The sequence below is a fragment of the Vicia villosa genome, unplaced genomic scaffold (assembly GCF_029867415.1).
Source record: "Vicia villosa cultivar HV-30 ecotype Madison, WI unplaced genomic scaffold, Vvil1.0 ctg.000817F_1_1, whole genome shotgun sequence".
Lineage (NCBI taxonomy): Eukaryota > Viridiplantae > Streptophyta > Magnoliopsida > Fabales > Fabaceae > Vicia > Vicia villosa.
This window is the reverse complement of record NW_026705360.1, coordinates 200,202-224,871: the sequence shown is the minus strand read 5'-3', so window position 1 is coordinate 224,871 and position 24,670 is coordinate 200,202. Positions and strand designations below refer to the sequence as shown.

General features: G+C 37.7%; 1 protein-coding gene across 1 annotated transcript; it reads right to left on the bottom strand.

Annotated features, from left to right (window-relative positions):
• Positions 1 to 4,107: 4,107 nt before the first annotated feature.
• LOC131631393 (uncharacterized) lies at positions 4,108 to 16,070 on the bottom strand. Its single transcript, XM_058902188.1, has 4 exons — positions 14,139 to 16,070; positions 13,833 to 14,025; positions 4,391 to 4,735; positions 4,108 to 4,298 (listed from the first exon to the last, which is right to left on the bottom strand). Exons 1-3 carry the CDS (start codon positions 15,689 to 15,691, stop codon positions 4,517 to 4,519), a joined length of 1,965 nt encoding a protein of 654 aa, XP_058758171.1. The 5' UTR covers positions 15,692 to 16,070; the 3' UTR covers positions 4,108 to 4,298; positions 4,391 to 4,516.
• Positions 16,071 to 24,670: the final 8,600 nt, after the last annotated feature.

Genomic DNA, 24,670 nt, shown 5'->3' with positions numbered 1-24,670 from the left:
ATCGTCTCCACATGGATTAGTGCGAAGGAAAGAATGTTGTTCAATAGTCACTATGTTTTTGAGCTTAAATGTGCAAAAGTTATTTACAAGTATAAGGTACAAAATATAAAAATGGAAAAGTAAAGTATAGGAGGGAAAAGAGCTTTTCGGGATTGAGTTTCATTTTCCCATATAACGCTTATTCTACCAATCAGTTAATTGCAACCTAAGCATTCATCAATACCATCACGTATCGCTCACAACCAAGGTTATCTCTAATGCAAAGTTGAGATAACAATCGTATTATCTCATTGGCGATGTCTCGCGCAACTTAACAACACGGAGCATTAAGAATCGATACTCTTGTGAATGTCAAACCTAAAGCTATCTCTAGCGCTTAGAATCTAACAAAGGCAAAGATGTCCTCGGTACTAAATGACACAGAGACTACAAATAACCCCGTGATCGATAAAAACCTATAACAATATGCATTATCTTAATATAAGCATGTGAACAAAGTTAATCATCTCTATAATCATGTATCACTCGTCAATACCGTCTACAAAAATGAGATAAAAACAATTAAACTCAATGATATTTACACGATAACACAATTTATACACTATAACGTAAACTATACCGAATACACACTAAAGTTGAGGTTTATTAACTAAAAGCAATTGAATTAAGCCGATGAATCATAATTATTCACACTCAAATTCACAACAATTTAGCACTCATCAGACGAGTACTAAGCTCATTTCCTGATTTGTGACGGAAAGACAAATGAGTAGCGACGGTCCTTCTCTCGAGAGAGTGAGAAAGGGTAGAGATGTGAGAAAGGTATTTACCTTAGAAAAAGCATCATTGCATTCTCTGGTCCACTCAAACCTCACGTTCTTTTTAGGTGGCGAAGAAGAGGAAATCCTTGTCTCCCCCGTAAGAAAGGAAGCAAGAAAGGGCACCAAGGCGACCTGTAAGATGTTGTACTTAACTGACCTTGGTTGGGCTTCCCATATCAATGATAGCCTGGAATTTATTCGGATTGGCTTCAATGTCTGTTTATGTCAGCATAAATCCAAGGAACTTCCCAGCTTAAACCTTGAAAGCTCGTGGCGAGGTTCAGGTGCATGTTGTACTTCATGATTGTATGACATCCTCTAACTCCGCAAAATGGTTGGGCTCTTCGATAGTTTTCACTATTATGTTGTCAACATAGACCTTCGTATTCCTCCCTATCTGGTGGGAGGATACATCGTCCATGAGTCATTGGTAGGTGGTATTAGAGTTCTTGAGACCGAATGGCGTGACATTGTGGTAGTAGTTATCGTGATTCGAAATGAAGGTCATCTTGGAAGCGTCTAGGGGATCCATTTGAAGTTGGTTGTACCCAGAGTAGGCATCCATGAAACATGGCATGTGGTAGCCTGAGGACCCATCAACCAGACAGTCAATATCTGGTATGGAATATGGCTCCTTAAGACATGCAGTATTAAGTTCGATAAAGTCCACACACATGCGCATTCGTTCACTGTTTTCCTCACCAACACGATGTCTGCTTTCCTGGAACTAGATAACTTGCCCATTTTTTCGTCAATGGTGGATCTCTTCTTCTCGCCAACTTTTTGCTTCCTTTGTGCCATTGGCTTGGCAGAAAGGTTGGCGGCGAGGTGATGGCATACCACTCTAGTGTTTATCCCTGGAATGTCATAGGGGACCCTGGCGAATAAGTTAACGTTTCTAATGAGTTGGACGAATAATCCATGCTTTTCTTCCTCAATAAGCAAGGTGTCTATCTTTGTTACCTGGTGGACTGGGCGTCCTCACCTTACTTCCTTCAAGTTCCTCATGGGCGTGAGCCTCTCTTTGTCCACACCCAGTCTCGGATCCCAACAATCAACGTCTGCATCTAGTGCCTCGGAGAGGGGCACCCACAAAGTCACATGTTTGAGGGACAAAAAACTAGAATGACCTTGCTTGGGTCCAAAAGAGGTTGACTCATATCATATTCTTTCTAAAAATATCACAAAAGGACATGAAGCACAAAAAGCCCATGACCGCACCTAACCCGACCCAATGTGTCCACTATATGGACCATCTGGCCCAAGTCCAGATTCTAAATTCCAAGATTAAGTGCAGACATGTTAGACCATGTAATACGTTGAATAACTCACGCTGCCACCATTTAAAGAAGAAAATCACTCCTTCTATTGAGGTAGAGCAAATGGTTCTTCACGTCCCCACAATCTAACTGAGTGGGTAGACAGTGGAACTGTTTTTAGGGCAACTAATTTTCTGAAAAGGTGAAGTCTATAAATATTTTAACTACATGGTTAGAGGGGTCGTTCACTTTTGACGAATTCAAAGTTCTAAAGCCCTTCCGCACTCCCTAAGGCAAAAATAGTTCACATTATTGTATTCATCACAAGTATTTTTTTTAAAATCAAATGTATATATTAAAATATGGAAGCAGACTTAGGGGTGTTCGCGGTGCGGTTTGGGCGGTTTTGATGAAAAAAATCATCCGAACCGCAAGAGAAAAAATAGTGCGATTTGATTTGGTTTGGTTGGCTTTTAAAAAAAATTCGAACCAAACCAAACCAAACTAATGCGGTTTAGTTCGGTTCGGTTTTTTACATATATTTTATTGAGCCATACATACACATATAGATGACAACATAATTTTGTATTTAGACATTCATACACTATCAAATAACAACAAAACTCGTCATATTTTGACAACAATTTTTCATTTAATATGTAAAAATTAAATTAGACAAAAGTGGAATATTAAACATAAAATAATAGCATAAAATGATATAAAAATTATTATAATAAAATAAAAAATAGAAGAGACGAAAGATTAGTGAAGGTAAAAAAGAAAAAAAATGTTGAGAGATTAGAGAAGATGTGCGATAAAACGAAAGTGAAATACGGAACATTTACATAAAAATGAGAAGGTGAAAAAGAAAGAATATAAGAGAGTAGAAATTATAGAAGAAGAGAGAAGATGCACGTGGCAAAGAATGTGCGATAATGTTATTAGAGATTTGAGAAGATCGGGACTGAAATTATATGTGTAAGGATGAGAAAATTGTTCGTAATCATAAGGTTAATGTATAATAGGTTTAAGTTTGAGTTGGATGTGAGTTAAGTAAAATTTAGGTTGTAACATAATGCGGTTTGATTCGGTTTGGTTCGGTTTACAAAATACAAACCGCAAACCGAATCGAACCGTGCAGTTTTATTAAAAAATGACCCAAACTAATCCGAACTAAATACGATTTTTTGCGGTTTTGATTTGATTTGGTTTGATTTGGAATTTTCTATTGGATTGGATTGGTTTGAATTTGAACACCCCTAAATGCAGAAGCAGCGGATTAAAATTTTCTTTCTTCAATTTATAATTTTAGACTTTGAGATTATTATATTGTCGAATTTTAATGAATTCTTTTTTAATAATGTTTTGTGTGTCGTACATGCTTAATTCGAATTTCACTTGCAGAGTCCGTCTCGCCAGATATATTAATTTTGTGTGATTTTATCTCTCAAATACACACTTGTTAGAGATAAGAGATTAAAAAAAAACAACAATTTAAATCTTTGAAAGAAATAAAAATCATGCGCACAATTCAATACTCGTGAATCCATTCACCAAACTCTCTTGAATTGATTCACATAGACCTGATTAAGAAAAAATGTCAAACTTTACATGTGTTCATGTTTTCTTTCTTGTCACTAGTTAACCTTTACATGTGTTCATGTTTTCTTTCTTGTCAAAAATGTAGAAAAAATAATTCCTATAGAAATCACTAGTTAACCTTTACATGTGTTCGTGTTTTCTTTCTTGTCAAAAATGTTTCCTATGTCCACCGTCTAAGCAAAAGGGTATGGATTGCATGGGTAATTCACTTTATAGTGTAGATTGAACTATTAATAAACAAACTTAATATAGATATTTAAAGTACATTATTATATATTTTAGTCCATAATGTTTCGTCCATAAATTCTTCTAATAAATTTGATCCTCATTTATTCTATATTTTCATAATTAGTCTCATAGGTAAAATCCAAGTTAACAATTGCCGGGTGAACTTCTAAAAAAAATCCAAGTTAACAATTGCCGGGTGAACTTCTAAAAAAACTCGTTAAAAGAATGCTAATAATTTACAGTTGGTTGATCATTCAGAATATAAACAACACGAAGCCACAATCTCTGCCAACAAAGGCAATCAACAAAACATAAACTCAACAGGAATTTTCATGCATGTTTGCCCAGGGAGGAGGTATACCACGTCGACTGCTTCAAGTGTACACAGCTGTTCATTTGAAGAAGAATGAGATGGAAATCAGCAAAGAAATTGGTATAAAAATTACTTTAAAACAATTAAGATGCATGCAAAACACTTACCTCAAAAGATCTTCAAGAATCAAAGAACTTCTCTCGATAAGATGGAGGGAGTGTATGAATTAATTTGTCCTTCCACGTGAGAAGATACTATAGAGCAAGAACACTTCCGTTTCGTGATTTTCCTCATTACCCCGGTGATGTAGAAGACACAGCTGCAACTTGTAATGGATGTCCAGGAATGTTTGTCACTTCTGGACTTCCATGTAGAAGGGATGCCCTTTGGGGATTTGAGAGCATAAGTTGTTGCATGTCCTTTGATAGTACATTAAAAACTGCCTGAAGGTCTCCCTTTAATTTCTGACTTGTAATCATGGAATCATCCCCTCCCTTTCCAGATTCCTGCGTCTGATGAATAGCATTTAACATGATTAAAAGATGATGTCTTGCGATATTAGTTTCTATTTGAATTTTATCCAATTTTAATCCTTTTTTTTTTGTATAAGCGATTAGTATGTTAGTTGTTATGTTATATTTTCTCCCTATTATTATTAACCATAGGGAGCAGAAGTAGTTAATAAATCCAAATAGAGGCTAGTTTAAAACCTTTTAAGTACATGAGTTTTACAGAATAAATAATCCCAAAATACATGCAATAAAGTATGCAGCAAAGCATCAGAAAACTATGAAGCATTTTTCATATACTAACAGTACAATATAAATAAGCCAGTCTGTCACATTTCATTATATATTCTTTATTGCCACAGCATGCAATCTCTAAAGTTCACAAGTGTACAAGTGTGATTCACACGTGCATGTACATATACATCGACTACAAAATACAGTTCACGATCTTCCAGAGCTGACTCAAGTGTGACCTTACATCTAATCCTGCCTAATTGGGCACGCACTTACTCAATAGTTGCTTAATATTCTGTGGAAGAACCAAAGACAAAACCCAATAGTAGTTTCTGATAGAACCTAGAGCTGAGATAAAGAAACTTTTAACAAGTAGTTTTATAGAAAATTCAGCATATTCAGAGATTCAGAGGAATAAGCCTTTGTATTTAGGAACACTTCAATACAAGGAGAAAACTCTAGAGGAGGAAAAGTTGAAAGATGCAGTTGTAGGAATGAGTTAGTCTCAATCACATTCCTTAACAGCAGTGAAGGGATGTCATGCATTCCAATGGTGGTGCTGGTGAATCAACGCCGTCTACAGGTGTGTTGGAAAGTACTATTCCCACCTTCAAATATTAAGCGTTTTAAACCGGATTACTAGGACATTTGCCCAAAATCAAATGAAGGAGATGAAACTAGAATCAGAGCCAGTGACTGATCAGGGAAAACAAAGCCTAATTGAAATAGCAAGGAAATTGAAGGAGAGAAAATAGGAACTCTTGAGGATGAAGAATTTGATATTGAAAAGGAAAGAGAGCAGAAAGGAGAGTTTATCTCCCAGCACATGATTGACAAAGATAAAGGAGAAGGGTAATAGATTTGGTTTTGGAAGTCTATTTCAAAAGTCACCAAATAAAAACAATAATGGAACGAAGACCAGAACAATGTGTGACCACAATAGCTAAGTGGGTTACGAATAGGTCAATTAAAAAAATTGCAGAACACGAAAAAGGGACTAAATTGTGAGTTTAGAATTATTAAACTTGATCTCTGAATTCGGATTGGGCCTAACTCATTCCTACAAAACCGGGTTGTAGGGTGAGAATTGCCCCCACTTATAAACACAACACAGGCCATATCACTAAGAAACGTGGGACTAAATCCATCCCTTCAAACCCAACAAAATGAAGATGTTGGGGGCTGCAATTAAGGCAAGTCAAATGCCGCAATTAAGGCGACTGAGGGCGGACCGTAATTAAGGCGGAAATTCCAACACACTCCCTCGCGCTTGGGCCTCAACTGAAGCGTGGACGATGCGGGAAGCCCAACAATGGATCTAGGATAGGCTTTGATACCATCTCAGAATTTCGGTTGGGCCTAACTCATCCCTACAAAACCGGCTTGTAGGGTGAGGATTGCCCCCCACTTATAAACACAACACATGTCATCTCTAAGCAATGTGGGACTAAATTCACCCCTTCGAACCCAACACAATGAAGGTGTTGGGGGATGCAATTAAGGCAAGCCAAATGCCTCAATTAAGGCAACTATGGGCATACCGCAATTAAGGCGGAAATTCCAACACTTGGCTTAGACCAGAATCAGTCGTACACTTAACTCTGTATGAACCGATATGACTCTACTGGTTTTTGAAAAAACAGAGGATTCTGTTGATATTTGTAAATATGTAGTGTTAATAATATTTGTATATAGAATAGTCCCACATCGACTATATCATATAATTAGTTGTAATCTCTATATATATAATAAAGTCTCCGTAGTGCTTTACAAAAACACACGGTTTATTCAAATGTCTCTTAGTCTCTCGTATTTCAACATGGTATCTAGAGCCTACTGAGAGACAATCTTTACCGTGCTTTACCCGGTTGACCCACTGTCGTCCGGTGAGAAATTTTTTGGCAAACCGTGCCATAACTCCGGTTTGCCTTCCATACACTGCCGTGACTCATTCCGGCATCTGTTTTCAAATTTCTCCGGTCGCCGCCGCCATTCGTTGTTGCTGCTATTGTTTCCGGCAACCTTCCGGCTAACTAACCTTACCGGCAGAAACGTCTCGGTCGATCCCGACGATTTTTCCATCGCCCCACTTGCCACCGTGCAACTGTTCCAGATCTGATACTCATGGCTACTCAGAAGTTTACGCCAAACTACGATGATTTTCTCAAGTGGTATCAAAATTATCAGAACTCAGATTATACTGCTTCGATTGCACACACTGGTAATTCATCTGCTTGCCTTTCTCAATCATCTTCTCTTGGATCCTGGGTCCTTGATTCTGGTGCGTCTGATCATGTTACTGGTAATAAAAATCTTTACACTTCCCTCTCTACCTCGGGTTTCTTACCTACTATAACTTCCGCCAATGGTTCTCAAACCCGATCTGAAGGGATTGGTACTGTTCAAATTCTACCTTCTCTCTCTCTGTTACTTCGGTTCTTTATGTACCTAATTGTCCATTTAATTTACTTTCAGTCAGTCATTTAACTCGGTCTCTTGATTGTATTGTCACTTTCACTAATAGTAATGTTACCCTACAGGATCGGAATTCGGGACGGACGATTGGCGTCGGATGTGAGTCTCAAGGCCTTTATTACCTCTCAGTGTCATCTCAGGCATGCTCAGCCAAAGATTCCCCACTCACTATCCATGCTCAGTTAGGTCATCCTAGTCTTCCTAAACTACAGAAGTTGGTGCCAAGTTTATCGAAGGTGTCTAATTTACATTGTTAGTCGTGTCAGTTAGGGAAACACACTCGTAGTCAATTTCCAAATCGAGTCAATAAACGAGCTTCATCCCCTTTTGCTTTAGTTCACTCTGATGTTTGGGGTCCCTCGCGTACTGTCTCTACACTTGAGTCTAGGTATTTTGTCACCTTTATTGATGATTTTTCACGTTGCACGTGGTTATTTTAATGAAAAATAGATCTGAACTATTCTCTATTTTTGAAAAATTTTATAAAGAAATAAAAACTCAGTTTGGTGTGTCTATTCGTACCTTAAGAAGTGATAATGCTCGTGAATATTTATCCTAACAATTTCAAACTTTTATGTCCGGCAATAGTATTCTCCACCAAACATCTTCCTCATACACCTCAACAAAACGGGGTAGCCGAACGCAAAAATCGGCATCTCGTAGAAACTACTCGGACCCTACTTCTCCATGGTAACGTTCCACTTCGGTTTTGGGAAGATGCCGTGCTAACGGCATGTTACCTTATAAATCGCATGCCCTCATCAGTCCTTAACAATAGAATCCCTCATTCAATCCTTTTTCCCAATTTCCCACTTCACCCAATTCCTCCTCGAGTCTTCGGGTCCACATGTTTTGTACACAATCTCTCTCCTGGTCTTGATAAACTATCAGCTCGATCACTAAAGTGTGTCTTTCTTGGTTATCATCGATCCCAAAAAGGTTATCGTTGCTACTCACATACTCTACAACGATACCTCGTATCGGCCGATGTTACTTTCTTCGAGTCTGTTCCATATTTCGAGTCCAGCCAAGTAACTCCGGAACCCCTTCAGGATAGTACTCCCACACCTCTTCCGAAAGTCCCATTTCCCATTATCCACCATCACTCTAGCGCTACGGTTGATCCCCCCACTTCTCGCCCACTTCAAACATATCAGCGTCGTCAACCCACGTCTGTCACACCTATCCATGATGTAGTACCTATCCCTGAGACAGTACATGTCCCTGAGGTCATTGCAGACTCTCCTCTGACGCCTTCGCCATCATTGGATCCGATCCCGCAACCTGAGTCTGATCTTCCGATTGCCCTTCGAAAAGGTATACGTCAAACACGAAATCCTTCTCCACATTATATTGATTTATGTTATCATCGTCTTTCTCCTCTGCAGTATACTTGTTTGTCTTCTTTGTCTTCTGTTTCTATTCCTAATACTCCAGGTGAAGCATTATCTCACCCTGAGTGGAGGCAAGCAATGATTGACGAAATGTGTGATCTTCAAAGCAGTGGTACTTGGGAACTGGTCCCTCTACCCCCTGGAAAATCTTTAGTAGGTTGTCGTTGGCTTTATACAGTGAAGGTTGGTTCAGATGGTAAGATTGATCGATTTAGGGCTCGCTTGGTAGCCAAAGGATACACTCAGATTTTTGGGTTGGATTATAGTGATACCTTCTCGCCTGTAGCCAAGATGGCATCTGTTAGACTTCTTCTAGCCATTGCAGCTATTCGACATTGGCCTCTTCATCAACTTGACATCAAAAATGCTTTTTTACATGGTGATCTTGAAGAGGAAGTATATATGGAGCAACCACCTGGATTTGTTGCTCAGGGGGAGTCCTCAGATATGGTTTGTAGGCTACACAGGTCTCTTTATGGTCTTAAGCAATCTCCGAGAGCTTGGTTTGGCAGATTCAGCACTGTCGTACAACAGTTTAGTATGGTCCGTAGTGAAGCTGATCATTCTGTGTTTTATCGTCACTCTACCCAAGGGTGTGTCTATCTTATTGTATATGTGGATGATATTGTCATAACTGACAGTGATCAGCAGGGAATACTCCAGTTAAAACAACATCTCTCGAATCAATTTCAGACAAAAGATCTTGGTAAACTCCGCTATTTCTTGGGTATTGAGGTAGCCCAATCTAAAGATGGTTTGGTGATTTCTCAGCGGAAATATGCTATGGATATTTTGGAAGAAACAGGTTTGTTGAACGCTAAACCAGCTGATACTCCTATGGATCCAAGTGTCAAACTCCTACCCAATCAGGGGGAGCCCCTATCTGACTCGGGAAGGTATAAGAGATTGGTTGGAAAGTTGAATTATCTCACAGTCACTCGTCCAGACATTTCTTTTGCAGTTAGTGTGGTAAGCCAGTTCTTAAATTCTCCTTGCCAAGAACACATGGATGCTGTTGTCCGAATTCTGAGATACATCAAACATGCTCCGGGAAAATGCCTCGTGTATGAAGATAAAGGACATACTCAAATAGTTGGATACTCCGATGCTGATTGGACAGGGTCACCCATTGATAGACGATCCACCTCTGGGTATTGTGTACTTGTTGGAGGACACCTTATATCTTGGAAAAGTAAGAAACAAAATGTAGTTGCAAGATAAGCGCCGAGGCAGAGTATAGGGCCATGGCAATGGCAACATGTGAACTCATTTGGTTAAAACAGTTGCTCAAAGAACTTCAAATTGAAGAAGCAAGACCAATGACACTTGTTTGTGATAATCAAGCTGCATTGCATATTGCTTCAAATCCAGTCTTCCATGAGAGGACCAAACATATTGAGATAGACTGTCACTTTGTCAGAGAGAAGATTGAATCAGGCGACATTGTCACAAGCTTTGTCAACTCCAATGATCAATTAGCAGATGTGTTTACAAAATCTTTACGAAGTCCCAGAACTAATTATATATGTGGCAAGCTTGGTGCATTTGACTTATATGCTCAAGCTTGAGGGGGAGTGTTGATATTTGTAAATATGTAGTGTTAATAATATTTGTATATAGAATAGTCCCACATCGACTATATCATATAATTAGTTGTAATCTCTCTATATATAATAAAGTCTCCGTAGTGCTTTACAAAAACACACGGTTTATTCAAATGTCTCTTAGTCTCTCGTATTTCAACATATTCAAACACATTAATCAGGCCGATCATAAGAATATTTTGAAACTAATTATAAATTTCGGGAGAAGAGATATATTGTTGTAGCCTAAAGGAGGATATTCAGATCTTGTGATGTAGTAGACATAAGCTGCCATTGCCACAAAAAGATAAAATTTGCAAAACAATAGTGCAATGGTGTGCTTTGGCCCAGTGAACACGGAGAACAGGAAGAAAAAAAAAAAGTGTTTTTTCTGGTGAACTCGGAATGGAGAAGTGACTGTCCGAGTTCCTTCACTTGAAAAACAGTACTTCGTAGAAATAATATAGATGGGTAATATAAAAATAAGAGGGGAAATGAAGGAACAATGTGGCCTCAGTGCAAGAGTGGGTGTGGGAAAGCTACAAGGAGGTTTGTTGAATTTAAATCATGTAATAACATTTTTTAATTTTAAGTAAAAAACATGCAGGAGAATGAAGTCTTCTATCACGCTTCACAGGATGGAGTCGTTGGCCTCTAAGCACACATTGGGTAATACAGTATGTTTCAAGTTCCAAAATTTGAGGAAGTCAGACATTTATGTGTGTTTTGAGAACAGAAAACAGTGACTCTGACATCATATAATTCATCACATAACCAAACAGATCCAACTAAATGAAGTGCTAAGCATTCCTATGGTAATTGTCGTGGTGCATAATGTGACAAAAGAAAGAGCTTTACGACATCTCACCTCAGTTAGAATGGGACCCCTTCTAAAAGGACATTCTTGTTTACCCATTATGCTCAACTTGAGGACAATGTGAAATTGGTGGGGTTTAGATATGCTCATCAAAATTGGGAGGTCCATTAAGAGAAATGAGAGAACATTTTGGAATGAATGAAGGAGAAGGGAGAATTATACGTGTAGAGGGGGATAATCGTAGGGTATCAGAGAATTGGCAAATGGTTATTATTGGGGGGAAGCTAAGAGTGGGAGTGATTCTCCCTTCGCAGTACGACGGTCTTTCTTTTTTTATTTTACCTCTGAAGTGGGTGATTGTTTATACTAATACCTCAATTTCTCCATCTATACTCTGGTAAAATAATACCCCAATATCTTAATATGGTATCAGAGCCTATTGATTTGCAGGCGGCCGTCAAACTACTTGGGCACCAAGCTCAGTAGTCTTGGGCGCGGGTGTAATGGTAAAAATTTAGGTCCCATATTCGAAAAGAGATAATACCTAGAAATAATTTATAAAGAGGAGGCAATCCTGACCTTACAAGCCTATTTTTAATCGAAGAGTTAGACTTAGACCGATATTAAAACCTAATAGTCTCTAAACACCTACCACTATTAAATGCTGACTTGCATGGTTAGTTAAACTCGGCCGCAATCTCAGTTTGACTCTTTTGAACCTCCTCAGACTTGCATGGCTAGTTCTAGTCCTTCTAAACAGTCTCAGAACTGGTACAACGTTAGATACTGCTCCCCATATTGCACCTAACCAGCAGCATATGATAAAAGAAGTTCCTCTAAAGTGTCAAGAGTGTGTCTACTACGAAATAATTAAAGCTTAAAAGACAAACCCGTTGATTTTGCAGTATTTAATACTCCCTCTAATGTCAAGTTTTACCTCAGTATGTTATTGTTTGTCCCTCTATCACAAATAATCTAGTTAGTGAGTCAGTTTGCTAAGGATAGTGGTGTCTATTTTGAACGACATTCTATTAATTGTTTTGTTAAGCCGCCGGGTCCTACTTCAAGATTTCCTAGGCTTGGAACTCCCCATTCTTCTTTCAAGTCCTCCTTGTAGGGATTCAACTCCTTTCCATTCTTTTCTAAATACAGCTACTACTAAATCTGCCCACTATCATTGTTCAGTTCTATCCAATAGTAAATAATGTTGACTTTACTCTTAGTTCTTCCATGTTGTGTTTGTGGCACAATATATTGTAGCCTTTCTGGTCCAAATAACAATGGAGTTGAATTTTGGGTAGAACAATATATGGGAAAGTTTCATCATCTTCCCTCTCCTTTTCCCTCTGATACCACAAGATTTCGAGCCTCAGTTCTATTAAGAGAAAATGCAAGAAACAGAGAGAGATAAATCTCTGAAATATTCTAAAACTGAATTTCGAATTAATACTTTTGAGCAACAGGGCTCGGGCAAAGTACAAATAGGCAGTAATATGAACGAGTTACAGCTGTCACAGATGTAAATAACTCCAACAGAAACAAACTAAAAGAAAGTCTAGTCACTAATCAAATATATAAAGCATATAAAACACATACAGAACATATATTCTAACAGGTCGGTTAGGGGGTGAATTACATGAAGTCAGAATCTCTGTTTACTACACAAAATAGAAGGAAAAGAAACGGAAAAGTAAAAGGAAAACGGAGAAGCTTTAATAGTCTAATATGCCCTTTGTTTCAACCAGGTCTACTCACACAAAGGCCTCATTTACTTTGAAAACATTTTCTATTTTGCTTCCCTAAAGTCTGTGCTAGTTTTCCTTGATAGTAAGGAAAGATGAGATTCTTGAAGTGAACACTTGTCTTGCATTTCATGAAACAGTGAAAATGTCAAAACAGTTATTTTCATTATTTCCTAAAACGTGTCACTCTTAACTAGCACTTAAATTTCTCTCCATCATAATGGCTCACTTTAAAAGTCTCTTTTCTCCTTGTTAATAAATTAATAAGTAAAACTAACGAATTTTAGAAAACAATTATAGAAAATGTTTCCACAAAGTAAATAAGACCTAAATTTTTCAGTCAGGCCACACTAAAAGACTAAATGTATATGTAATTCTATTTATTATAAATTTTTCAACAAAACTTTTTGACAATATGTACAATTGTTTTACAAAATAACTCAAATTAAGTTATTCTAATTTTCCATGATTTTGAACAGAATGATTTTCATAGAGGTACCCTGACAGATCCTTGGCATTCACTGAACCCTATTCATTCACGCAAGCACATAAGGATGAAAATAACATTTTTGCTACTAGTGGCAAATCAATATATAAATGTTTTGTGAAACATAAAAGGAGAGGGAGAAGGTATGATCACACAGTTAACGTATATTTCTGTTTTGACTTGAGCATCATTCATAATATATTAGCTGCCTTTAGATTTGACCATTTGTCTAACAGGATCATAAACTGTCAGCAAACAATAAAATCCCAATAAAATGTTCTTTGTTACGCAGGACGTACTATGATAAGAGAAAGGCTCTGTCAACCAACTGCATAAAGTCATTTGAGGATCTCAGTAGAGCAGATTACCTGTATTTCTTTGATGAGAAGTCTTTCTATCACATTGAAAGAATCCACAATTTCAACCTCGGAAAACTTAGAAATAAGTTGTTGTATGTCAGTTTTTATCCTTGCCTGCCTCCACAATCTATCTTGCTCTTGCTCAGCAACAGCACGCCTTCTTCGAAACCATGGCATAAAGTTGGGCCCATTCAAGAATCGCCTGATGAGGGCATTAAACCAAATCAAGTGTAGATTAGAAATTTAGTAAGTAAAGAACTTCAAATTGAGTGCAAATGAAAGTACGAGACAAAATTGGGGGAACAAGATAATAACCTGTATAAGTCAAGCCAGTTAGATTTCATTCGCTTTAAAATAAACTTCCCCGGGCCTCTTGCTGATAAACTAGCCAGAAATTCATTGGCATCAAATGGAGGTAGAGATGGAGGGTCTGTGTAAGGAGAAGATCCTTCTGATGGTATTGTAGTTCTAAAATATGGGGAAAAGGGTGCCAAAAAATTAGTTGTGAGCTCCAAGAAATGTCTCCGTAATATCTCATTGTTCACAACAGACATTGACTCCTCAACTCTTGGTGACAACCCAGCATCTATAAGCCTGTTTAAGATAGAAGTATCTGGCTTAGTCGTAGCAGAATAGGTACTCCAAATGGCTTCCTTATGTTCAGTCATTAGACAAAGAGGACCGTCTCTTCGCATCTTAACTGCATTCAATAAACTTGAAGGAGAGAACTTTTTTAGGGAAAGTTGTTGAAATCCAAGACCCTCAGGTCTACCCGAAATTCTGCCAGTAGAAGATCTACTCGATAGGGAAACCCGGTTTGAATTGGGAGGAGGACTTCCAACCGAGACAATATGGGGAATATTACGGAGGGCTTTGAGGAAGAAAAGGTTTGTCACACCTAATATCATCGGTGGGAAAGCCTCGCCTTCTTGAATTGAGTTTAATTGTGCAAACACGGGATCATGGATAGTAAAATAAGGCCTAAAATCAACACTGCAAAGCAATGGTGCAACCATACTGACAAGACTAGCAACAGCCTCACAACATTGTGGAGGCGTGGGGGCAATGATGAGCATTGGTTCACCAATAAGCAACAACTCCCACAACAACCAAAGCTGTAATAAAAGTCCACGAAACGAGCCAAAAAGATCCGAATCATGAAAAAGACCCTGCAGAACAGACTGATTGTTTGCAAGGAAAGGCACCATCGAGGAAGCAGACTCTTCAAAAGACAGTCCACTTTCAACAGGCAAACTAAGAGCAGGCGGTAAGTTTACTTTAAGCGATGCATTTCCAATAGGAAGATCCATCACCTGACCAGGAACAGGAGGCGGCCATTTTGAAACATAAGCAGCAATATGCTCAAGTGCTTTCTTACCAATATCAAAAAACAAAGGACCTACAATTTGTAACAAAGGTCTAAACACACTAGAATAAGGTTTATGAGATAAAATCACAACAGATTTTTGTTCCCCGCCGCGTTTAAGCCTCTCATCATGTCTCTGCCTGTTAAACACATAACCATACAAATACTCAGAAGATTTCTTCCTATCCTCCAGCGAGCCGCCAGTGGCATTACCGTTACCAGTTGGAGGTTTAAAATTCCTGCAAATTCGGAAAAAGAAAATACAGTCATGAATGCTGGAGCGGTTTTGATGCTGCGAAACGGAATCCGGGAAGGAACTGTAAGCAATTTCAAGCTCCTCGTCATGGGAAAGAACACCATGTGGATAACACTCTTCTACAAGCTGGCCTTGTTCGAGATCGAATCTAATGGCACAAAATGCAACAACCCATCGTTTCAGTGATTCTGAGTCAACACTCGGACTCAGTTCGGTTTTCACTTTAAACGAAGGAGACCTACTCATATTTCACCAACAGCTACATAAACCAATCAATAACAGATAACGGGACGAAAATAGGGTTGTGCGAGATCCAGGATTGTGTGAGGGATGAAATTGATGAAGATCTGGGGAATGAAAGGAACCTGATTTTGGTGATGTGTATGGATCGGAGAGATTGGACGAAAAAATGATTTGGAGGAGTTGACAGCGAGAGTCGCTAGCTTCAATATTCAGAAGAAGAAAAATTGTGACAGGCGGAGGAATTGGAGGCGGTGGGAATGGTATGGCCGTATGGGAGAGGCGGGTTTCCTTCCGATTTTTCACAAGACGATATGAGTTGAATTTTTACACAATTATGAAAAATGGTTTTGTCGGAAGAGAAAGGGCATGTAGCCTAAAATTTCTAAACTTTTTTAATGAGTATATATATATATATATATATATATATATATATATATATATATATATATATATATATATATATATATATATATATATATATATATATATATATATATATATATATGGAGCAGTTAAAATCGTCTTCGAGCAATGTGACATGTCGTGCAGACATCTGTTTGATTGATATCGATGGTGGGTGGTGCCTTATGGACAGAGTTACATGCATTAGATGAAACAGAAGAACATGTGTTCCTTGCGCTCGATTTCTTTGCTTTTCGTTTAGGCCTTCCACCTTGGGCCTTAGGAGTTGCCCATAATAGTTACCGTACAAGTTGTTGTCCTTACTTTACAAGACAATGGTTTACCATATACGCCTTAGGTCGGTTGATTAGCTTAAGGAGATAAAGAGCCTGGATGGAACGTCATTATCTTTAGGAACAAGTACATCAAATGTCGAATCAAAAATTGAAAAGTCGCGCTTTTTCAAAAATATCCATTCATTTTTCTTTCATTTCTTATCATACTCTCTTCATATTTATCAAAACTCTTTTTTGAGAAATTCTCATATCATCATCAAACTTCATCTCATTTTCATAAAGCATCATCAATCATCATCTCATACTCATGACCCATTTCTCAAACTTCACCAATGGCTTCTCACAACCCTAAGAAAAGCTTCACTGACAAGCAACAAGGCAAGAGACCCATGGTATCTTCTTCTCCTCCACCAACGCCTAAGAGAGCAAGGACCAAGGTTCAAGCGTGCAAGGCAACACCTGATGCAAGGATTAAGAAGAAGTCATCCAAGGCTCAAATTGTTGAAGCTTTATGTCACAAGGTAAAACATCCTCTCTCTGAGGATATTTACAGCTATACCAAGATAAGTTTTTGAACAAACCAATTGATCTTGAGTACTTTGTTAATGCATCATTTGAAACTGAATTGAGAGCTAAATTTCTGAAATCATTCGCTGAAGAAGAACTGTTGAAGTTTATTGGTCTGGTTGTTAAAGCATTTTATTGTAATCTAGTTCTGACTCCTGCTAGTCTCGAGAGTAGATTCAAGGATAAGATTGTTAAGTTCACTTGCTCGTATTTTACTAAATATTTGGATCTGGTTTCTAGTGGTGCTGATATTTCTATGAGATTGGCTGAGTGTGATCAAATTTTATATGTTCTCTCAATTTCAAAATATGTCTATGAAAACCCTGCCATGTCAAACTTTGGCATCAGCCTAGTCAAGTTTGATATGCACTTATTGCACTGGATTTTTGTCAAAATTCTATACAAGAAACTGAAAAACTGGGGAATAGCGGATGATAATGATCTTTATCTGATGTGGCTTCTTACTAATGATCAAGGAGTTGATTGGGTAAAGTTTATTATCAATAAGATAATTCACTGCAAAGATAACCCAAAGAGACCATTAAACTCCACAAGCCCGGGGGATATGACTGGTCGGCAACGAAGCCTTCCCGGAGCCCTTACGAAAACTATGCTAAGCACTACACTCTACTCAATACAAAGCGGGTAGATATTCTATGAGAAGTATATCGCCTCAAATTATTCCCTATGTCAGGTCGTCCAAAGGGGGTCCATGTCATAATGGGCAAGGACGAAAGCGCATGATGCTTCTATCATCATATCTGAGGATATCAAACTGAGGATTTCCATAAGCTAAAGAAAGAAATTGAAATCTTGATCCAAAGAGGATGGTTGTTATCTTATGTATAGGATATCGGAGTATCGTAGGGGAAGAGAATCCCTCCCAGAGAGAACATAGCACGGAAAATCCCTCTCCAAAAAAGGGAAGAGCGCTGAAGAGGTGCGTGAAACTAGAGTGACACACCACACTCTCAACATTATCGTTGGAGGTTTCGTTGGCGGAGGAGAAACTAGCTCGGCCAGAAAAATATATGCCCAATCAATTATGCATGTTTCCCAAAAGTTACTTTCAGAAGTATAGGAGAGGCCAGCCGCTATTAGCTTTTCTAGAAGGGACGCGGAAGAAGTGTTGGTGCATGAGAATGTCCTATGGTGATAAAGGTACATATTAATTATTTGAGTGTTAATCGTGTACTAATCAATTCGGGTAGTTTTGTGGACATTTTTTATTGGGATGCATTCAAAGGCATGAATATGGATACGACCGAGTTGTTACCTTTCAAGGGCATCCTAGTCAGTTTATCTAGTGTGTATGTGTTGGGTCATTTGCCAATCATTTATATATTCGACAGTGGAGACAACTCAAAGGGCATTAAGGTAAGATCTTTGATCGTGAATGCATCTTTGCCTTACAATATTATTATTGGAAGACTAGTGTTCAATGCCCTTGAAGTAGTCTTATATACTCTCTACCTCACCCTAAAATATCCCCTCGGTGATGGACGTGTAGGAGTGATTAAGGGTGATCAAGGTCTAGCAAGGAAGTGCTACAAAGACAGGCTAAATTAAAGAAGAAAGTGCTGCTAGATTCACCAGCTAATGAGAACCCATTTAAGGTGAGTCTAGTTGATTTTGACCCTCGGGAGGACCCGACAGAGGATTGCTCTAACCCCATAAGGGAGTTTAAAAAGGTATGGATCGGTCTTAAAGATTTCCAGACCATGCAGATTGGTTCAAGTTTATCTCAATAAGAAGAGGCTAACATCACCTAGATATTAAGGGACAATGTAGATCTTTTTGCTTGGAAGCCTTCATATACGCTTGGAATTGATCCAAGTATTATATGTCATTGTAATACGGTGAACTGACTGTATCGAAATGTCGCGGTAAGCAAGAGTCGCCACCGACTTTTATTTTATCCAAATTAAATCAGAAAGGCTAAAAGAACAGAGAAAAACCTTTTTGAGAAAAACTGAGTTCGTGGGGTAATTATGCAAAGGGAAGGTGTAAGGCACCCTTTGCATCCATGGTTTTCCATGGGCTCTTAATTGCTTTGCTCGTTTTGAGAAGAGATGTAGAAGAAGTGAATATGGACTTTAGCTCGTAAATGAGCGTAGCCATTTTGAAGGTTTATGAGAAAGAATATGAAAAAAAGTTTTTAGCCAGAGCAAGGCAATTAGGGGCAATTACCTTAATAATGTAGAAAATAGTTCTTTTAGCCTTTCAGGGTGAAAGGGTCTATCCACGCCATAAGAGGGCAGGAAGCCTTTCATTTGGAGGTTAACGGGTCATCGAGTTATCGTTCGCCATAAGACTGTCCCATGCCATAGAGAGGCAGGTAGTCTAATGGAAGGATCAGAATAGCCTTTCGTAGGCAACTAGAGGATACCTCAGCCTTTTGTAGGCAACTTCCGAGGGTCGAGATCATGTTTAGCGTATCGAAGGCAGCATCATTAGGGACTTATGATCTTAATCGAGGCAACATGGCTGAGGTACCCTCGTATTCGAGGGACATGGCTATTCTGCAAACACAAGGCAACAAAGGCAACAGGCAACAGGCAACAAGAAGGGTTACCAGAAAGTGTGCGTGGGTGCAACAATCACGTGATTAGATTCAGATATTTATCTTGTAATTAATTATTCTATATTCAATTTCAGGGTTATCACTCCCTAAGATTACTAACCACATCAACTAATATAAACAGTATAATTAAAGCAATACGGGAAAGGGGAAAAGAAACCAGCGGATCCCTAATAGGGTTTGGCATAAGTAATAATAACAGATAAATCAAGGTTTTAGGGCTACCGACTATGTGAGCTTTGGCGGTGGGCAAACCCTGAAAATTAGGAAAAAGAAAATAAAACAGAGGGGTGAGTGCATTACCAATTCATTGGCGATTGAAGCTAACCCAATTTTAATCAAAAAAGGCAAAATAAAATGATATTAAATAAATAATAAAATCATAAACTTAGCTTTTAGATCTGATATGGCGTGCGGTCGGAAGAGCTTGAGGTAACCTCTGATTAGGTGTGGTGGAGGTATACAATGGAGCAACACGTTCTGGTGAGGATGAATTTACGAATATCCACGAGAATAGATGAACAACTCGAATGTACCTCGCAATAAACAAGAAAGTGGGGCAGTGACAATATAGAGGAAGAATTGGGCGCGAAAATAAAAGCAGGATAAAATTGAAGGGAGAGCGAAAAGGTAACAAAGGTTTTTTGAAAACAAGTCTAACAAACCTAAAATTAAATTAATTAGCCTAAAAATAAATTATTAGCCTAAAAATAAATTAATTAGCCTAAAAATAAATTAATTAGCCTAAAAATAAAGAATGTGATAAAATCCTAACCCTAATTCATGAAAATGGACAACATCTACCTATTATATATATTTTAGGGTTAATGGTTAAAAGGGAGATTTTACCAAGGTTTTCAAGGGCAATGAAGCAATGTAAGGAAGAAATGACACCTGATTTTACCAAGGTTTTCAAGGGCAATGAAGCAATGTAAGGAAGAATTGACATCTGATTTCCTTAAAGCAATTGGGTACCATCCACTTGGTCAATCCATAAAAAATCTGTTCATAAACCAACGTAATGTTACGGTTAAGAAAACAAATGGAAAAATAGAAAAGTGATTAAAATAAAATCAAAAAAATATAAAAACCTGATTATAAATCAAATAAAATAAGAACACGAAACTACAAATTTTTTAATATTATTTTGAAAATATGAAAATAGAAATTAAATCAAATAAAATATAAAAAAGAGGAATTTGCGATTTTGTGCGTCGAAATCCTTTAGAATTTTATTCTAAAGGAGTATTGTTCCTTGATTTATTTATGAACTTCTGGAAAAAATTCGGAGCAAATCGAAACAGTAGTTTCAGAATTCGGCTGATAGGCTGGAAAATTTATCACTCTGCTGCAATCGGAATTGAAATCCTGAAGAAGGAGAAATAAGAGAAAATATTTTTTGTATTTGTGAGAAGAGAGAGAGAGAGAGAGAGAGAGAGAGAGAGAGAGAGAGAGAGAGAGAGAGAGAGAGAGAGAGAGAGAGAGAGAGAGAGAGAGAGAGAGAGAATAAGGGTTAGAATTGTTAGTCCCTAATGTACAAAAAAATATTAGTATTTATAAGAAAAATATTAGGTTAAAAAACAATGGGCTTGGACTCTAAAAAGGATTTAATTAGTAATAAAAATAAAATTCTAATAACTATTAATTATAATACTAAATAATAATAATAGCTAACTAACTATAATATAATTAGAAATAAAAATATAAAACTAATAATAACTGAATTAAAATAATAATAATAATAATAATAACATCTATCTGATATAATATTTCTAAATCTTTAATATAATACTAATAACAAAACTAATGGTTAAAATAAAAAATAACTTCTAAAAACTATATATATTTTTTGTAATTTTTGAATATATTTTACTGAAAGGACTATAAAAATTAAGATTTAAAGAAGAAAGATGTTTTAAACTTCCTGATAAAAAAGAAGAAAATTATAACTAATGAAGTTAAAAAAAATAAAAAATGGAAAAAAAGTTAGAAAATAAAATAAAGGTTAGATGTGAGATTCGAACCCGGGACCTTTCGGTCGTACATCTTTTGCCCTCAAATTCTTACCGATTGCGCTACGTCAATTATTTGAAATAACATGACATAGACAATTATAAGAGGGCAAATTTTGGGGTATGACAGCTGCCCCTGTTCAATCTTCTTACACCGGAGGATGTAGATTGGCCTGTGTGTCAGTCGGTATCTGAAGGTGGAAGATGATTGAACACTAGAATACCAAGAAATTTGCCCTAGCTGAAGTAGGGACTTTTGTCAAAGATGGGCTTGAAGATGCCATCCAGGTGTTTGACAGAAAATTTAACGGAGATGGGCTTACAGATGCCATCCGGATGTTGGGAGTGTGAAGTGAATTAATTATAGTGACTCTATTGTCATGATTGTTTCTGAACTGAATACCGGGATTAGATATGTGACTTAATCGTTGTGACTCCATTGTCGTGACTTCATTATCGTGACTCAGTTGTCGTTATTCCTTTATCGTGACTCAGTTGTCGGGATTCCATTATCTTGACTCAGTTGTCGTGATTCCTTTATCGTGACTCAGTTGTCGGGATTCCATTATCTTGACTCAGTTGTCGTGATTCCTTTATCGTGACTCAGTTGTCGTGATTCCATTATCGTGACTCAGTTGTCGTGATTCTACTATCGTGACTCAGTTGTCGTGATTCCTTTATCGTGACTCAGTTGTCATGATTTTTCTGAATGGAGTGTCATGATTAAGTGTGGTTCTTTCTTTTGTCAACACCATTCGTGGTGGCCGAATTAGGTCTTGGAGAGATGATCGCGTCAGTACCGTTCGTAGTAACTGAATTAGATCCTAGATATTGTTTATCTGCTTGTTCTTGTGTCCTGAAAAGTAGAGTTAGTCTCTATGCAATATTATGATGCATGTATTATGAGTTTCTCAAAATAATTGAGAAACTTGCATATGAGGTAATGTATGCAATGTATGAATATGTTTATGATATATGATGTCAGAATATGATTTGTCCTTGATTGAGAAAATAAATCTCTGTATCATTGTGATTTTGATATCTGATCTTGTTTTTGAAGATGCTCAGCTGGGGATTTATGATTTTGCTTGGGGATGACCAGTAACTTGATGTACCCTGATTGGGGAGAAAAGATATCAGTAACCCATGTTGGAGAAGAGCAAGGTGTCGGGGAACCGGCGATGTTGAAGATATAAACTCTATTGGGGAGCCATGTCTTTGTCGGGACGAGCATGTTTGAAGATATATTCCTGAGGATTGCTCTGTGGGGATATGATCTTGTGAAATCGGAATTACGGGAAGGCATGGATGCCTTGAACATTGCCCCCAGTATTATAGTACTACCATTCCTGGATTTGATTAGAACACGCCACTGAGTATTTGGTAAAGATGTAAAACTGGACTTGCATAGATTTGCCCCAGTTAGTAGGAACTTTGGAAAGATTCGCCTCGCGAGGACTTTACTATGAGCGACATGCCCCTAGTAATCATAAACTTAGGATGATGCCCCTGATTGTTTTGGCATCCTTGAGAGATTCTCGGAATCTTGACTTGATTTCCCCAATTTGATCGGGAAATAGTTTGAAACCCACTTGGGATGTATGCCTTTGACTGTTTGGCATTTTAAGAGATTCTTGGAATCTTGACTTGATTGCCCCAGATTGATTGGGCAAAACATGCCATGCCCCTTGTATACGTAGGAGACATTGCTTCGTGGAGTAATCTTTGTTGGTCGGGATAACTTTGAGTCATTAGTCATATCCTGTGCAAATTCATTCTGATGCTAACATTTGAATTTATGTAGCAGAATATGTTTAATAATGAACTCATGAGATGCAATGCATACATTTGTCTTGAGTTTTTGAAAAACGTTAAAGCAGGAGATGTAAAAGCGCGATATTTGTAAAAACATGATATTTGTAACAACATGATGTTTGTAAAAAAAGAAATATCAACTCAACATTTTTGGTAAACCTTAAGGAGTTAGGATACCTTTTTGGTGACAGTATGCTTTTGAACTAACCATGCTTCAATTAGGACTTTCAAAGGTTGTAACGTGGCTTGGTTCACGATTTAAGAAACAAAGGATAATGGCTCTAAATTTGATTGTACCCACCCCTCTTCGTGATGATCTTCAGTCCTAAGCTCAGTTAATTCGACTTATGCATTCAGGTTCCAAGAGACTTTTGGATTTGCACCTTTGATAATGTTGATGGTTCACAAGCAAAGAGAACTTTTGAGATGGCAATCACTTCTTTCTTTTGGTAGTCACAACATTGTGTTGTTCAGGAATTTATTGACTTCTCTTTTTTCATCTTTTTTATATCTCTAACTTTTGCCTGAGCTGTCTATTTTGAGCTTACAGTCAGCGGGATGCCTTGATTTTTTCCTAAGTCATCTTTTTGATTTTTGACTTAGCAGGCTTTTCCTTGTATATGTATTTTTCATTCATTTTTTTTTCTTTTCGAAAGATATTGACTGCCTTGCTTAATGATCGATGAACCATCATTGGCTTTTGATTGGCATCTCCAACACTTCTTTGATGTGTGCGGATAAACGCTTGTGATTGAAACCTTTGTTGAAAGGTGTACTGAATGATTCTCTTAGAATGCACAGCCAAATTAACTGAGAACTACCCTGCCCCAGGTTATGATCAAGGGTTTTAATTAGTACAAGAAAGAAATTTCTACTTCTTAGGCTCAAAGGGGTTGACGAGGGATTAACATCCTTATATCTCCACTGTTTAGGAATTGAAACAATGCCTGTACATCGTCAGCATAGTCCACTCAAAAGCATACTGTATGAGGTTGCGGTATCATTTTCGTCATCCTCCCTCAAAAGGCATACAACTTTAGCAGGAGTTAAATATCACAAAACATATGCAAAGTAAAGACATAATTTAAAATGAGTGATAGCGAAATAATTTATTCAAGACAAGCATATGCAATGCACTGATGATGATTATTAACACAGATAATGTCTATCATGAGTCAAATGTTTAAACAAACAGAAAGGAGACTTGCAAATGAAAGTAGATCTAATGATCCAAAAGTTTGTCCATCTAGACGTCAGTCTGTCTTGTCATGACTAGGCATAGGAGCGGTGATCACCATAGGAGTTTCGG

Bases quoted from the DNA above. Each gene is read 5' to 3' on its own strand.
- LOC131631393 (XM_058902188.1), bottom strand. From the start codon at position 15,691: ATGAGTAGGTCTCCTTCGTTTAAAGTGAAAACCGAACTGAGTCCGAGT. The intron at 14,026-14,138 runs GTTATTATCTTG...TGCCCTCATCAG, and splicing joins AACTGGCTTGACTTATACAG to GCGATTCTTGAATGGGCCCA. The intron at 4,736-13,832 runs GTAATCTGCTCT...GCTATTCATCAG, and splicing joins TTCTCATCAAAGAAATACAG to ACGCAGGAATCTGGAAAGGG.